This window comes from Theropithecus gelada, chromosome 12 (assembly GCF_003255815.1).
Source record: "Theropithecus gelada isolate Dixy chromosome 12, Tgel_1.0, whole genome shotgun sequence".
NCBI classification, from domain to species: Eukaryota; Metazoa; Chordata; class Mammalia; order Primates; family Cercopithecidae; genus Theropithecus; species Theropithecus gelada.
In genome coordinates, this window is record NC_037680.1 from 76844756 (window position 1) to 76860250 (window position 15495).

The window sequence follows — 15495 nt, forward strand, 5'->3', positions numbered from 1 at the left end:
AACACATAGACATACTCAATAAGAATAGAATTTGGAAGTTCTTTATCTCTCATTTAAGGAAAAACAGACTCTAGATAGTTTTCAAAGGATATTGATTATAATGCTACTAATTTCCTTGCCTACCAGTCATTCCAATTTGATATTAAATGTGTCCTTGGCCAGCAGTGACTCACGTCGATAGTCCCAGCACTTTGGGAAGCCAAGGTGGGCAGATCACTTGAGGCCAGGAGTTCGAGACCAGCCTGGGAAACATGCTGAAACCCTGTCTTTATTTAAAAATATATAAAAATTAGCCAGGCTTGGTAGTGTATGCCTATAGTCCTACCTAGCTTCTTGGAGGCTGAGGTGGGAGAATGGCTTGAGCCCGGGAGGCAGAGGTTGCAGTAAGCTGAGATCGCACCATTGCACTCCAGCCTGGACGACAGAGTGAGACTCTGTCTCAATAGATAAAGAAATAAATAAATGTGTCCTTTATTTGATGTCATTCTTATGAATGGAGGATAATGTATTTTGGTCCTTATCTGGAAAGTCTTCTCACTTCTCCAATCGGCATAATTCTACTTGGCTGTATGACTGGAATTCTTAAACTTGATGCTTATGTAGTCTAAGAGGACTGGTTTATTCTTTAATGTCTTTAGTTTATGATTTTTAGATTGCCAAATTAATCAGAATATCAGTTAATCTTACCTCTAAAATCTTTTTGCTTTATTTAAAAAAATTTGTTGTTTAGGTAATCCATTGCCAGAGATGTTACAAAATCTAAAGTCTCAGGAATATGTTTATCCTATAAATTTACAATGTAATGCTTTGGATTTCCTGTAAATTATGGGAAAATTCTCCTCTCCTAATCAAATTAAACAAGTTCCAGTTTTGAACAAAGATCTCTTACTTGTCCTTAGTTATCATATGTCTTCTGTCCTGGCATTAGTTTCTATTTTGTAAATATGGGCAAGCTACACATAATCTGTCAAATAAGGTCAAGGAAGACCTGCCAGCACATTTCTCAGTTGTATCCTATTTACAGTTTGTCAAGGACAGTTTGATTTACTTATTTTCCTAGGAGTAGAATAACCTTCTTGAGTTTCTAAAAGTATAATTGCATTTCAGGGCAAGGTCTTGGAACCAAGCAATATGCTCACATTCTGATATCAGCAGTCAAGGTTTAGGGTCCTAATTGAATTAGCAAATGGTTATCATTCAGTAGACCTAGAAGCAAATCCATGGTGCACAACTTTTCTCACTGTTTTTCCCTGCTTCATATACTAAGAGATGTATAATTTTTAGTCACGAGAAGCAAATAGTAGAGAATGCAATATTAATCTAACTTTGCAGCATTAGGTGCAGTTTGTCTCAAGAAATATCTGGAAAGAAGCACATCCTGGATCAGATACATTCTCTTTTCAGATTTTACTTGCCAACATTGCCTGCATGGAAAAAAAGCTTTAGGAAAGGAAAAAGGCTATTATCCCCATTCCTTGCTACCCCCACTTAGATTGAGGCCCCCCACGTTCCTCATCATGAAAGTTTTTATTGCAGCATGATCTTGATGAGATGCACAGATGCACAGTAACTGATGGACTGTCATCAAATCTGTTTGTATTTAAACAGAGCACCTTGCTTGTCCTTCTTGAAATTTTCACCTTGTCAATGTTGAGATCTCATTAATAAAACTCTTTGATTGCTGAGAAGCCCCATGAGAAGTCATTTTGGTTGGGGAGCAGTAGGAAAACTTGATTTAAAAATACTGGGTGCCAGGAAGGTGGCTCATACCTGTAACCCCAGCACTTTGGGAGGTCAAGGCAGAAGGACTGCCAGGAGTTTGAGACCAGCCTGGACAACATGGTGAGACACTGTCTGTACAATTTTTTTTTAGTTAGTCTAGAGTGGTGACACATGCCTGTAGTCCCAGCTACTCTGGAGGCTGAGGCAGGAGGATTGGCTGGACCCAGGCTGCAGTGAGCCATATTTACACCACTGCACTCCAGCCCGGGCAACGGTGTGAGACCTTGTCTCAAAAAAAAAAAAAAAAAAAAAAAGCCAAACAACTGACAGTCAAAAATATTTGTTAGGAGTCATTTATGAGGCATACAGAAAGCACTCTGAGTGGCTGAAAAACTCGAAGCCGTTTCAGTATAATTAAAATTTAATAATAACAGTTTCAAAATCCTCTGTAAATATGGCTATTTCTTCTTCAAAATTAGTCCCTAAAGCTCATTGTCCAAATTACAAATAGAATGTATATCAAAACATGACAATTAGAGGACTAATTGAATATGGCAGTTGTGAAAACAGTAAACAACTCAACACCACCTTCTGATTAAAATGAACAGTATTTAGCATTTTTAAATTTTAGTTTTATTTAGAAAACTGAAGCATAGCTCTAAGTAAGAACTGCCCTAATTATTATTAACCAAGACTTACCAAGAAACCTAACGAAAGGGACTTTCTAAATTTCTTCAAAAGGAAAATGCTGTGAAACATTAATTCTCTGGACAAATTAGAGGAAGACCAACCCAGTTAATGAAAAGGCTGAATTATAGCTTACTTTTAGGCGCAGTCTTATTATTTCAAGTACGTGCAACTCAGACAAGTCTAAGAGCGGCATTGAGTTGGAAACTTTAAATAGATAGGAATAATTAGCCTGTCTAAACATTAGTCAAAGCCATGTGGCCTTCTGCTTATCTGACAGTGACAGTAGACTCAATAATTGGGAGCCTACTAATTTGAAATATAATATTATAAAGACCAGCCTGAAATTTATCTTTGTTTAGCCAACATACTCCTTGTAGAGAGCTATTAGTATATTTAGATTAGAGCTATTAGTATATTTAGAGAATGCTTAAAATTGTTAAAAGAATACACTTAAAAGAGCTACTCTCTTTTAGAAATACTGTGCCTATTTATCTGAAAACAACTGATGTCCTCATTACCAATAACTTGTTATTGAAACTACCTTCAGCACAATTGGAATGAATGAATCAACTTTGTTCGACTATGTGGAAACATGGGTTGCAGCTGGCCAGCGATAAAACATTTTTTTAATGTCTTGTAATTTAATTAGGCATTTAATTTATATATAATTTAATATAATTTGAATATAATTTAATTAGGTATCTTCTCTGAGTCAGTGCAGTTCTACCTACATATGTGAATGGGATGGATAGAACCTGGGGCCCAACTTTTCACTTAATGAACTTTTTTTGGTTTCAAGGTAGAAGTCTTGTAAAGACCACATCCCATCTCTATCCATGCTAACTCCAGAGAAACTAATATCATTATAATATGTCTTCCTCATCCCCCTGCAAGATGTGAACATATGAATAGGGACAGAAAAAGAGAAGGAGTAGCCAAATAGAAAGCTGCGATTCACATTGTTAATAATATTCAGAATCCCATATTTGGTTCAGAAGATTATAGGTATTTTTATTCATATATCAAACAGAATAATTTTAATTCTACCTATGGCAACAAAGCTGCTAGAAAATTCTCAAGATATATTTCATTTTCCCTAAGACAATATAATGATAAAAAAGTAAGCTTCATGTAGTAAGGCTTAATATTTTGATAAAACCAAGATCATACAGTGAATTAAATGAAAATCTGGGAAATAAAAAATGAAACTGGCATTTTTATTAAGATAGGATGTATCAAAACAAATGAAAAAGCCAAAAAAAAAAAAAAAAGCTGCTACCAAGATGGAAAGGCAGAGATGAATTTTGTGTGGTGTTTTATGATGTGAATATTTGTTGAAGATTCTTTGTCTTTATCTAGGCAGTGCAATTCAAGTTCTAAAAGAATGGAATATGACAGGAAAAAAGAAGGTAAGATTAATATTGATTGTAAATTGGTAACGTCTTCAATCAAAACCTTCATGGTTGTTATCATTTTAACAAGGTTGCCAGTTTTTGGCTTCCTTCAAATATGTTAATATATACACCCAGAAAGCTTCCAAATTCATGACTCTCGTAAATTACCAGATACTCTCACTAGTAATGCCCTAATTTTCTGCTCAGTGTTTTTAACAACCAGGTGTGCTTAAGAAGTCCCAGAGTTGTTCTCTTTTTTAAGTATAAAGGGGAGCCCAGCTGGAGAATTCAAAGGATTCAAAACATTAACTTGCCTGAACGTATCCTGTAGCACAAAGAAAAAAATTAAGGAGTATTTTAAAGATACTTGAAAACTCTAAATATATTTTCGCATGTTTTTCCACCTGAAAGAAACTGTCCAAGGCTGCCCTGAGATGCTTTTTTGGCTGAATTCTAAGGTAGATCATTAATAAAAGAAGAAGAAAAGAAAGTGCCTTAGAACCATAATAAGTAAGGGACCTTCTTGAACACTGGTGTACTGCTCTTTGAGAACAAAGGGAAGGGGATTTTACTGTGTCCCATTCAAATTGGTATGCTTTCTTGTCAAGTCACAAAGGGCCTGGGATTTCTGGGAGCTCGTGAGATGCATCTGTGCATACACACTAGCAAAAGTGTGCCGCTCCTTTCAAAGTAACTGTTCCACTCATTCCCGCTATGACACAGCAAGGCCTTGTGTTTCGGTTTTCCCAGGATATCGTACGCCAGTCTACCCTTCCCCATGGGGGAAGATCACAGGCCTGCAAAACAGGTTCTGAACAAACAATAACACAGTATTACTTTCATAAAACCTGAAGATTACTGAAATTACAGGAATCATCCTTTCTGTTTTTCTCCTCCTGGTTTCATGTAGAATAGGAAAATTGTGAGTTTTTTTTTTTTTAACCTTTGTATGCCACCATCTTTGACAATCTCTGCTTAATCTTTAATCATAGCTTCCCAGGCCTCTGTGTGAGATGAACATGATTTGCAAGTGATTGAAAGGCAGTATTTAGACTTACATAGAAAAATTTCAAATGTGTGGTTTGGGTATTAGATTTTTCTGATGTGAAAAAAAGAGCAGATAGCAGCTGCAGACCCAACTCATTACTGAGTCTCCCTCCTGGAGGTTGAAAAGGAAAATGGTCTCCCAGCCAAGTAGATGTGAGGCTTGAGAGCCAGAAGCTGCTGTGGGTGTTTTGTGGGAATAAGTGCCACTGGCCTTGCCTTGACCCTGGGACACACACCTCTCACCTAGGAAAGCACTTACTGGGGCATGATTGTGGTTCGAAAGGAAAAGAGAACAGGGAGGAGAACTGAGAAGAGGAAACAGTTTCTTCTTCTTTTGTAAATGTGTTGAAGAACAAAGCCAGGCTGATGCTCACCTGGCACTCACTCATTCAGCAGGTGGGACAGGGTCGTTCTTATGGTTCAGGCGTCTGTTCCGATTGGCGGGGCTGGTACCATACTGTTTGTTGAGTACACTGAATATCAGCTGGGTACAAAGCAACATCAAGTCAAGCATATAACATAATTAGGAACAACATCTTCTTAATTTTCTTGATATTCTTAGGTATTCGCCATTAGAACATTTTAAGAGAGATATAGTAAAACTCTGTATTTTAGACTCTTGTGATATCGGGGGGTCTAAACAATTTCAGTTGTATAAAATGCAGGGTGGTGTTATTTCAAAGGAAATAAAATGAAGCCTTGTAATGCTATTCAGCTAGCAGCCGAGAGGTCCAGGGGCTTTCTCACAGGAAAAGGGGGACTTATATCAGTTTGGCATTACCTTGAAGCTGTTGTCTGCTCCAGCTGAAATATTCATGGGATGGCAGGGCGCAGTGGCTCATGCCTGTAATCTCAGCACTTTGGGAGGCAGAAGCAGGAGAATCACTTGAGCCCAGAAGTTCGAGACCAGCCTGAGCAACATAGGGAGACCCTGTATCTACAAAAAATTTTTAAAAATAGCTGCATGTGGTGATGCATGCCTGTAGTAACAGCTACTCAGGAGGCTGAGGTGGGAGGATCGCTTACGCCCAGGAGGGTGAAGCTGCAGTGAGCTGTGATCACGCAACTGCATTCCAGCCTGGGCAACAGAGCCAGAGTGAGACCTTGTTAAAATAAATAAATAAATAAATAATCATGGGGATGATTATGGATCCTGTGGCTACCTGGGGCTCACTAGACAATGACAGCAATTCCAGGAATCTCCTGGTTAACTGGTTTCTGTTTCAGAGACCCAACCTGGACTTTAAGGACCTACCTTCTGTGCCCTCATTTTACAAGAAGAAGTTGCCTGCCTTTTCCCTAGTAGTCCTCCCCTATACCTCTCCTTCTGCCCAGCAGATGGGAACCTTAGTGGCCTCCTTGCCTCTCCAGCATTCACCACTTTGAGATGAGAGCTAATCCCCAATGGCAGGATAACTGAAATCAAGTTTTTTCAGGATGGTTATCACAAGATTTTACTGTAGAGCCTCAAGTTGCCCAAATAATAATGTCAGTTATTTAAGCCATTCCTTGTTGGTTTTTTCTTCCTTTTATTGGAACCTTTTTAATTGTGTTTATGAGGTGAAAGTTTATACAACTTACTATAAGAGAAAAGATACTTAAATTAACTTGGGTTTAATAAAGACGTAAATATTCATCCAGTCTGTAAGAAGAGCCAGGAACCAAAAAAGATAACGTATCTTATTTTCATCTCTCAGATTCACCTTATATTTCAAGAGTCTGAGTTGAATATTATGTTCTCATGTGTTTCTCATTCTAGAACAATAAAAGAAAAAGAAGCAAGTCCAAGCAGCATCAAGGCAACAAAGATGCTAAAGACAAGGTGGAGAGGCCCGAGGCAGGGCCCCTGCAGCCACAGCCACCTCAGATTCAAAACGGCCCCATGAATGGCTGCGAGAAGGACAGCTCGTCCACGGATTCTGCTAACGAAAAACCAGCCCTTGTCCCTCGTGAGAAAAAGATCTCAATACCTGAGGAACCTTCAAAGGCACTTCGTGGGGTCACAGGTCAGTAATGCTTAAGTAAAATTGCTTAGGAAGACACAGATGTAAAGAGCACAAAGGGAGCTCATTGGGGCTACTGTTGATATTGTTGACAATGGAAGGTTGTTTTTCTGCAGTGTGTACAGTTCAGCCTTCCTGAAGCCAGGATGGGGGGTGAAGGGGAATGTAACAGGGCAGAGAATAAATGCTCAATCTAGCTCTACACAAAGTCAGAGGATTTTCTCTCTCTCTCTCTTTTTTTTTTTTTGTTTTTCCAAGGTTTTTGAGTCAGGGTCTTGCTGTGCAAGGCTAGAGTGCAGTGGTATGGTCGTAGCTCACTGCAGCTGCAGCCTTGAACTGCTGGACTCAAGCAATCCTGCCTTGGCATCCCAAAGTGCTGGTATTACAGACATGAGCCACCACACTTAGCCAGTCAGAGGTCTTTCTTAATGGAAGTTCTAGTTTAAAGAAATATTCTGTATAGACACCTTTGCTAGAATTCACCTGGGGTAGAAGGAATAATTGATGACAAAAAGAAATGTTATTAAATGTTTTCTTTTAGAAAGGGCAGATCAAATTATTTTAACTGCTGGTATTTTTTATATGATGTGACAGAACATAATCTTCCAGGGTGTTAGAATCTGGAACATTAATTATTTGTGCTCTAGCTATATATTTATTAATCTTCAAAAGGCTACTTCCTAATCCACTGTTTGACTTTGGGCACGTCATCTTCTCTAGGGTCCCATTTCCTTTCTGAAAAATAAGGAAACTGCATTGGAATCTACTAGATCAGTGCTTCTCAATACCATCTGACCCAATGCCCCATTTTTAGAACAAATCCTAAAATAAAACTCATGCATAATATAACCTACCTAGAAACAGAATTTCAGTAAATAAAAATATGAGAAATTCAGGAATAACTAAAATAGATTTCATACATAATATAACCTACCTAGAAACAGAATTTCAGTAAATAAAAATATGAGAAATTCAGGAATAACTAAAATAGATTTCATACATAATATAACCTACCTAGAAACAGAATTTCAATAAATAAAAATATAAGAAATTCAGGAAAAACTAAAACAGAAAGCTCAATAGAGAGGCCAGATTTTTACACCCACTTATAATGAATCACTTTGCAATTAAATGAAGTAAGGCAGTAGTCAGCTGGATGTTGTGGATACTGTGTTCTTACATTTGACATGTACAGTAAGAGCTCAATAAGTATATTTGTATATAACATGGAATCACTGTGAATGCACATGCTACAAATGCAGTCCGATTTAGGGGAATGGGTGTCAACTCTAATATCATGACTGCTGATGTGGTTTTCCACATGGCCAAAAATTCTCAGTCAAGTTCTAAACATCATGAAGTACCATCTTACTTTAATTTACACAATAGTTGAATCTTGGAAATCCAAGCAAATGTTGGAAATCCATAGTAAAACTGTCTAGAATCACATAATTTTATATATATATACATACACACAATCATGAATATATATATACACACACACACACACACATATATATATACACACACACACACACACAATCATGAATGTCCAGGAGAACATGAGAAAGTTCAGGACGCAGGATAATTCTTTGTTGTGTAGGACATTCCGAGGATTGCAAGTCATCTAACATCCTGCCCCCCAACCCCATCCCCAACATACACACACAATCATTTTGCTAATTTTTAAAAATGCCCCCTCAGTTTTTCAGAATGTCTCCTAAAAGATGGTAGATCCCTTGATGAGAACCACTACACTAGTTGACCCCCAAAGTCCTTCTAGTTCTAAAATCCTGAGTTTGTTGAATCAGTGGTGTTTTAAACTCTTGTTATATTCAGAGCACTGTGCTGGATGCCACAGTAGATTCAGAGAAGGATATGATATGGTCTAGGCCCTGATGGAATCACATTCTGATATCTTTGAAGAGAAGGCTGTAGATTCACTGGTGAGTTTAAGGTTTGGGGAAGAGAGGTGCAGTATCCAACTGAGTGATCCTGGGAGATTTCCTGGGAGCATTGGGTATTAAAGGACCGATAGAACTGAGGTGGTAAAAAGGATTTGGAGGGTTAGAGAGAAGTAAGGAGAACTTTACTGAGTGCCCTCAGGTATTGCACACCTGCTGTATATGACATACTGCTGTCCTCTGACAAACCAAAGATGAATAAGACCCATCCGTGCCTAAGAAAAGTTCAGTCTACCAGAAGAGATGGAGGTGCAAACAGAAAAGCAAATGGTGACATGTACCAAATCAGGGTGGCAGTGAGAAGGCATTAAATAACTGGCACACTCCATAATACACTAGTAAGTTCTTAAATTGCTCACAAAGCACAAATTTTCTTCCAGAAACACATTTCGTAGCAACTCCACTAATAGTGCTGAAACTCATATCATCCTTATTTACTTCATGATGGTTTCCTAAAACCAAACAGTGACAACAACAAAAATAACCTATTTCATTTTGAATCTGAATTCTCCAGGAATTTTTCAATTCAATTTTCACTGTGCCCACAATTTTAAGATTGTTTTGATTTATAGTCAGAGCAAGAGAAAGAAATTAAATAATCGAGTGGCAGATTCCCAGCTTTACTTGTTATTGCTTTCACATGAATTACTTTCAAAATCTAATTACTCAAGTTGCCATTTTGATATCAATCATAGAATAGAAGCTTAGCATGTATATATTTTCATTTACTTTTAATTTATACCTTCTTTGTAAAACAATGTCTGTAACTCTATCAAGTATATGACATTAAAGTAAATGCAATTTAGAAGTGTCTCCTTCCCAGTGGACAGCTTCCTTGAAAGTTAAGTACCCCCCAGGGGAGTGGGTACAAGGGGGCTTTTGGAAACCCTAACGTGAAACTTTCTGTGAAGAATTCTTTCTTGCACAGTGATCCCATTCTCCTTTCTGTTTTTTAAGTATAGCATGAAGGCATTGAGATGTGTTAGTATTATTTGTTAATACAGTCACTGGTTCATTACAAATGCCTGTGCAACAAATGCCTGTGCAACAAATTTTTCTGTTAATAAATAAGCCAGGCATGATGACTCACGCTTGTCATCCCAGCACTTTGGAAGGCTGAGGCGGGAGGATTGTTTGAGTCCAGGAGTCCAAGACCAGCCTGGACAACATGGCAAAACCCCTGCTCTATAAATAATACAAAAATTAGCTGGGCCTGGTGGTGCATGCCTGTACTCCCAGCTACCTGGGAGGCTTAAGTGGGAGAATCACCTGAGCCCGGGAGTGAACTGTGCAGTGAACTGTGATCGTACCACTGCACACCAGCCTGGACAGCAGAGTGAGACCCCTCAAAAAAAAAAGAAGAAGAAGAAATGATGGTAATTGAACGTTAGTAGATGTTCTTCCAAAAGGAAGCAAATTCTTCTTAGCCCTTAACTTCATTAGCAGCCCACTTGTTATGATTGTAAAATTTAAAATGAGTTTTTAGCTACAGTAATCTGCCGTTACCCTTGGAAGATAGGTTCCAGGACCCCTAGTAGATGCCTGAAATCATGTGCACTGTTTTTTTCCTGTATTATACTATACTGTGCTACAATTTAATTTATAAATTAGGCACAGTAAGAGATTAAAAATAACCAAGAATAAATAGAACAATTATAGCAATATACTGGTCTCTTTCTTGCTCGCTCTCTCTCTCTCTCTCTCTCTCTCAAAATATCTTATTGCACTATAAACATCCTTATTGTGATGATGTGAGGTGATAAAATGCCTGCATGATGAGATGCGATGACACCCAATCTGATCACCAAGACAGTCACTAGAGTGACGAGTGGGCAGGTATCGTGTATGGCATGGATACTCTGGACGAAGGCATGATCATATCCTGGGCAGGACAGAGTGAGATGGCACAAGATTTCATCATACTACTCAGAACAGTATGAAACTGAAAACTTAATGAGTTGTTTATTTCTGGAATTTTCTGTTTGCTATGTTTGGACCGCAGTTCACCATGGTTTACTGAAACCGTGAATAAGGGAGGACTATTGTAGTCAGATTTTCCTGCCTTCAAATTATGAAGGTTCATCAGAAAGTTGATGCCAAAACTATCTAATGGCTTTAATATATTTGCTCAATCTACTGGCAATCGCAAGAGCTCTAACTCATCTGCAGATGAGTGTTAGGTTGTAGACACTCTGCACCCCATTTTGAGTAGAATGTTGGAACTAGAAAGGATGAGAGTGAAACTTTAATCCTGGCTCCCCACTTTATAACTGAAGAAACCAAGGCTCCTGGGTTGAGAAGCTGAGAGGATAACCCTTTTGAACTCTCTGTAGTTTGCAAAAGGCTGACTCAAATCCATGCAATTTTGTCATGTAGTAGAGAGTTACTGCTAAAACCATGGGTTCCCTAACTCCTAAAAAAAATGTGTAATTGAAAAATTAGAAAAAAGTCACAATAACAAAGCCACATAATGATATTCTGTGCTTGAGTGAGTTCACAGCATAAGCCTAAAAGAAATCTCCAGGCTACTATAGTGGGGCGTTTATCAAGACCTCAAATAATGGAAGTAGCTCAACAAAGCCTGCCCAGAGTGCCCCACTGGGCAGGAGGCTGTGAACATGTGGGATGCGTGTTTTATCTTTTTATAACACCTTGACATTCAGGATCTCTCTTTTTAAAAGTCTTAAACAGAATCATTTTTTGGTAGGGGAAAAGTTAGCTTTAAGATATGTGCAGGTGGCTCAGGGGTGTTAGTGTGACTTCCTACATGAAAAATCACCACCAAAAGCATCATCATTTCAGGCTGTAAATATAGCACTGTCAAGTGGGACAATGCTGTGTGTCAGCAGATAGCTTAGAAGTTTAGGAGTATGTTTTAAGCCTGAGAGTAGTTTTTTTCTGTATCTCAGAATTTTTAATAACAGCTCAAATTGGATCTTTTATATAATCCAATCAAAATCACCCTGGGCTCACATACAAAATCAGGCAAAGAGTAGATCAAGATTTGTTTTTGCCGAGCAGGCGCAGTGGCTCCCACCTGTAATCCTAGCACTTTCAGAGGTTGAGGTGGGAAGATTACTTGAGGCCAGGAGTTTGAGACCAGCCTGAACAACATAGCAAGCTCTTATCTCTTTAAATAAAGAGAAAAATTAGCTTGGTACGGTGGTTCATACCTGTAGTCCCAGCTGCTTAGGAGGTTGAGGCGGGAAAATCCTTTGAGCCCGGGAGTTTGAGGCTGCAGTGAGCTATGATTGCGCCACTACACTCTAGCCTGGGGTACAGGGCAAATCCCTATCTCAAAAACAAAAACAAACAAACAAAAATTATTTTACTAAAAGTAGTGCCAAGGATAGTACTTTTTTCTAAGACCCTATCTAAATGTCTAAAGCTTATTTTGACCTTAGGATCTAATTTTCCCAAATGTTCCTCCTGCCCTATGTTTCCTGAGGCTCATAAGCTAAAATGTGTAGCATTTACTTGTCTCCACTTAGGCTGGAATAGGAATTCAGATTCCTCTCTTGTCTTTATCCCACTGGACATAATTCCCATTGAATAGGAAAGGAGCAGGACTGTGGGCCATCAGCAGCGTCCCAGAGATAAACTCTGGGGCAGGGCTTTCCCTCTCTTGAGCTCCTCTTGCTGACCCAGCAGCCATCCTTTATGTTGCCTCCTCGTGTAAAGCATCCTGGAAAGCCAAGTCTTCAGTCCCTGTTCCTCGGAACAGAAGGCTCCATGCCATGGTTGCTGACCTTCACGAACTGGACCGTACAGCCTGCCCTGTACCACAGAGCAGGAACAACCCTGTCGTTGTTACCTTTGCAATGCAGCTTCTGTGCTTGGGAGCAGCATCTGCACAGAGCTGCTTTCTCATCCTCAAGTGAACTGAACCAAATGTGAAAGAAAGGGTCATGTGCCTTTAGAATGCGAGTTGCTCCCCCCCAATTTGTGCTTCCTGTAACAAACAACAAAAACAACCCACCACCATTTCACAGTATTGTTGTGGTAGGTGGTTCCCCACAGGTTGTTGAAGCAGATTTTTTTATGTTGCTGTTGGTCCTGGCCTCTAGATTACCTCCCCTGCTTCTCTAAGCCCTATATTGGACAGAGGATTAGCAAAGATCAACAAAAAGAAAGCAGCAGCTTAGAACTTTAATAGTAAAAGTCAAATGTGTATATTCTAGGATTTCAGCAGTGCCAGCTCTCAAATGGAAGCAACATAATATCACAGCTAAGAACCAGGGCTTTAGCGTTGGACATGTTTGGTTTCAAATCTTGGCGTCATCACTTATGAGGTGTGTGACCCTGGACATGTTAACCACTCTGCATCTCACTTTCCTCGTCTGCAAAATAAAGAACATTCCTCCACTTTACAATATTGTGGTGAGCAGTAAACGAGATGTATAAAGTGATGAGCTCAGCATCTGGAACAGGGTAAACCTTTCCTCTTATCATTCATTTATCCATTGAGTAAATATTTTTAAGCATCCAACGTGTGTCAGGAATTCTACAGGAAGTGGACAAAACAACAAAGGTTTTGCTCTTGCAGAGTTGACGTTCTTTGGGTTGGGGGGATGAGGAGAAGAGATAGATAATAAACCAGAAGACAACTAAGTTACCAACATAATTCTAGATTGTAATAAATGTTATAAAGGCAGCATGAGGAAGGGCAGCTGGGGAGTGCGTGTGTGCCGCGATTCCATAGGTCTTGCTGTGACGTGTCTGGAGACATTGAAGCTAAGATCCCAGTGCTTCAATTCAGGCTGTCTCATGCCAGCTTCCAATGGTCTGAACAGCCAGTGTTTCATTTAAATTTTTGTTAAGTACCTTAGCTGATGCCCTTGTTGGATTATAGCTATAGGTTTTAACTTTTTTTTTTTTTTTTTTTTTTTTGAGATGGAGTCTCACTCTGTCACCCAGGCTGGAGTGCAGTGGCACGATCTCAGCTCACTGCAACCTCTGCCTCCCGGGTTCAAGCGATTCTCCTGCCTCAGCCTCCTTAGTAGCTGGGACTACAGGCGCATGCCACCACACCCGGCTAATTTTTTGTATTTTCAGTAGAGACAGGGTTTCACCGTGTTAGCCAGGATGATCTCCATCTCCTGACCTCGTGATCCACCCACCTTGGCCTTTACTATTTTTTTTTATTAAAGATCTAATACTGTATTAACATATATATAGCTGATGTTAAGTACTATCATATGAACATGGATTTCTGCAGTTTATATTTTGGTCAGGCACAGTGGCTCATGCCTGTAATCCCAGCACTTTGGGAGGCCAAGGCAGGAGGATCATTTGAGCCCAGGAGTTCAAGATCAGACTGGGCAACATCGTGAGAGTTTGTTCTAAAAACAACTTAAAAATTAGCAGGGCGTGGTGGTCCATGCCTATACTCCCAGCTACTTGCAGGGCTGAGGTGAGAGGATCACTTGAGCCCAAGAGGTCAAGGCTGCAGTAAGCCATGATCACACCACCATACTTCAGCCTGTGCAACAAAGCAAGACCCTGCCTCAAAAAATAAAAAATAAAAATAAAGTTTATAGTTTAAAGCACATAATTACTGTTGTCATTCATCTTTAATTATTGTTTTAGCATTCAAATACTTGGTATTAATTCCCATTTATAGTTGTGTTATTCAGTCTCAACCTCAGCTTCAAGTAACTTGGTATCTTAGATAGCATTTGCAGTGACTTAGAGCCCTTCTTCCTTTCTTTATGTATGATAAAGCAGAAAGAAACAGAGATAGACACAGGATGTAGTGATATGAGGGCACAGGAAACATAAAATCCCTCAGGTATTTTTCAGTCACCTGGGCAGAGTGAAACCAAAGCCCGCTCTCTTCTCTTTCTCTTTCAAAAGTATTTTTGCCGCAACCGTACAGCAGAAACACAAAACTACTCATCTTTGAATAGCTGATACCTTTATAACTTCCCACCCTCTCCTTGTTATGGTGATTTCAGTTACAAATGGACTTAATTAAATGGAATGTACCACTTACAAAGATCAAAAGGCTTTCAAAAAAATTTTTAAAGATTTTTGAACAAAGATTTAACTGTTTCTATTAAAATGCAGTAAGATGGAAACTCCATTTCCTCTGATGTGATTATTATGCATTGTATACCTATATCGAAATATCTCAAGCACCTCATAAATACATAAACCTACTATGTACCCACAAAAATTAAAAATTAAGAAAAGTTTTTTTAATGCAATAAGAATTAAACCTGTTTTGCAGAGAAATAAGACAGTGGAAAAAATCAAGTTAACTGGCCTACCTTGTGTCATTGACAAATTAGTCCATTGACTTTATTACCTTTTCATATTTATGTATATATTATTACATATAATAATATACATATACATTAAACCTATTAAGGTATTAATGACATATGAGATCTTGTAAAGACAGTGAATGTAAATAAAACTAAATATGTTATTCCAATCGAAAAGTTACCACCTTTATGCCCTCTGAGCTGATCAAGCTTCATAGGATTTGAATGAAATAATAAAGTCTATCTGTATTTGATAAAGACACTATGAGAAGGCAGAACTGACATTGTGTCTGCTGCACAAACCTGTCTATTTTGGTCTCTGTTCCAAAGTTATTGTTTCCCCAAATTTTTGTTAATTACCCTGTCATGTAAAGATAGAAGAATGATGAAACTTGCAAATCACAGT

The 15495-nt window shown here is 38.7% G+C and overlaps 1 protein-coding gene across 10 annotated transcripts in view; it reads left to right on the forward strand.

Moving 5' to 3' along the window:
* The window catches only part of SPATS2L (spermatogenesis associated serine rich 2 like), a 172100-nt gene that overhangs the window by 105393 nt on the left and 51212 nt on the right, over positions 1-15495 (forward strand). For all 10 annotated transcript variants that reach the window (XM_025405002.1, XM_025405001.1, XM_025405004.1 and 7 more), the window contains 2 exons: positions 3772-3821; positions 6613-6859. In XM_025405002.1, the coding sequence (XP_025260787.1) occupies positions 3772-3821; positions 6613-6859 (297 nt within the window). The remainder of the gene's footprint in view (positions 1-3771; positions 3822-6612; positions 6860-15495) is intronic.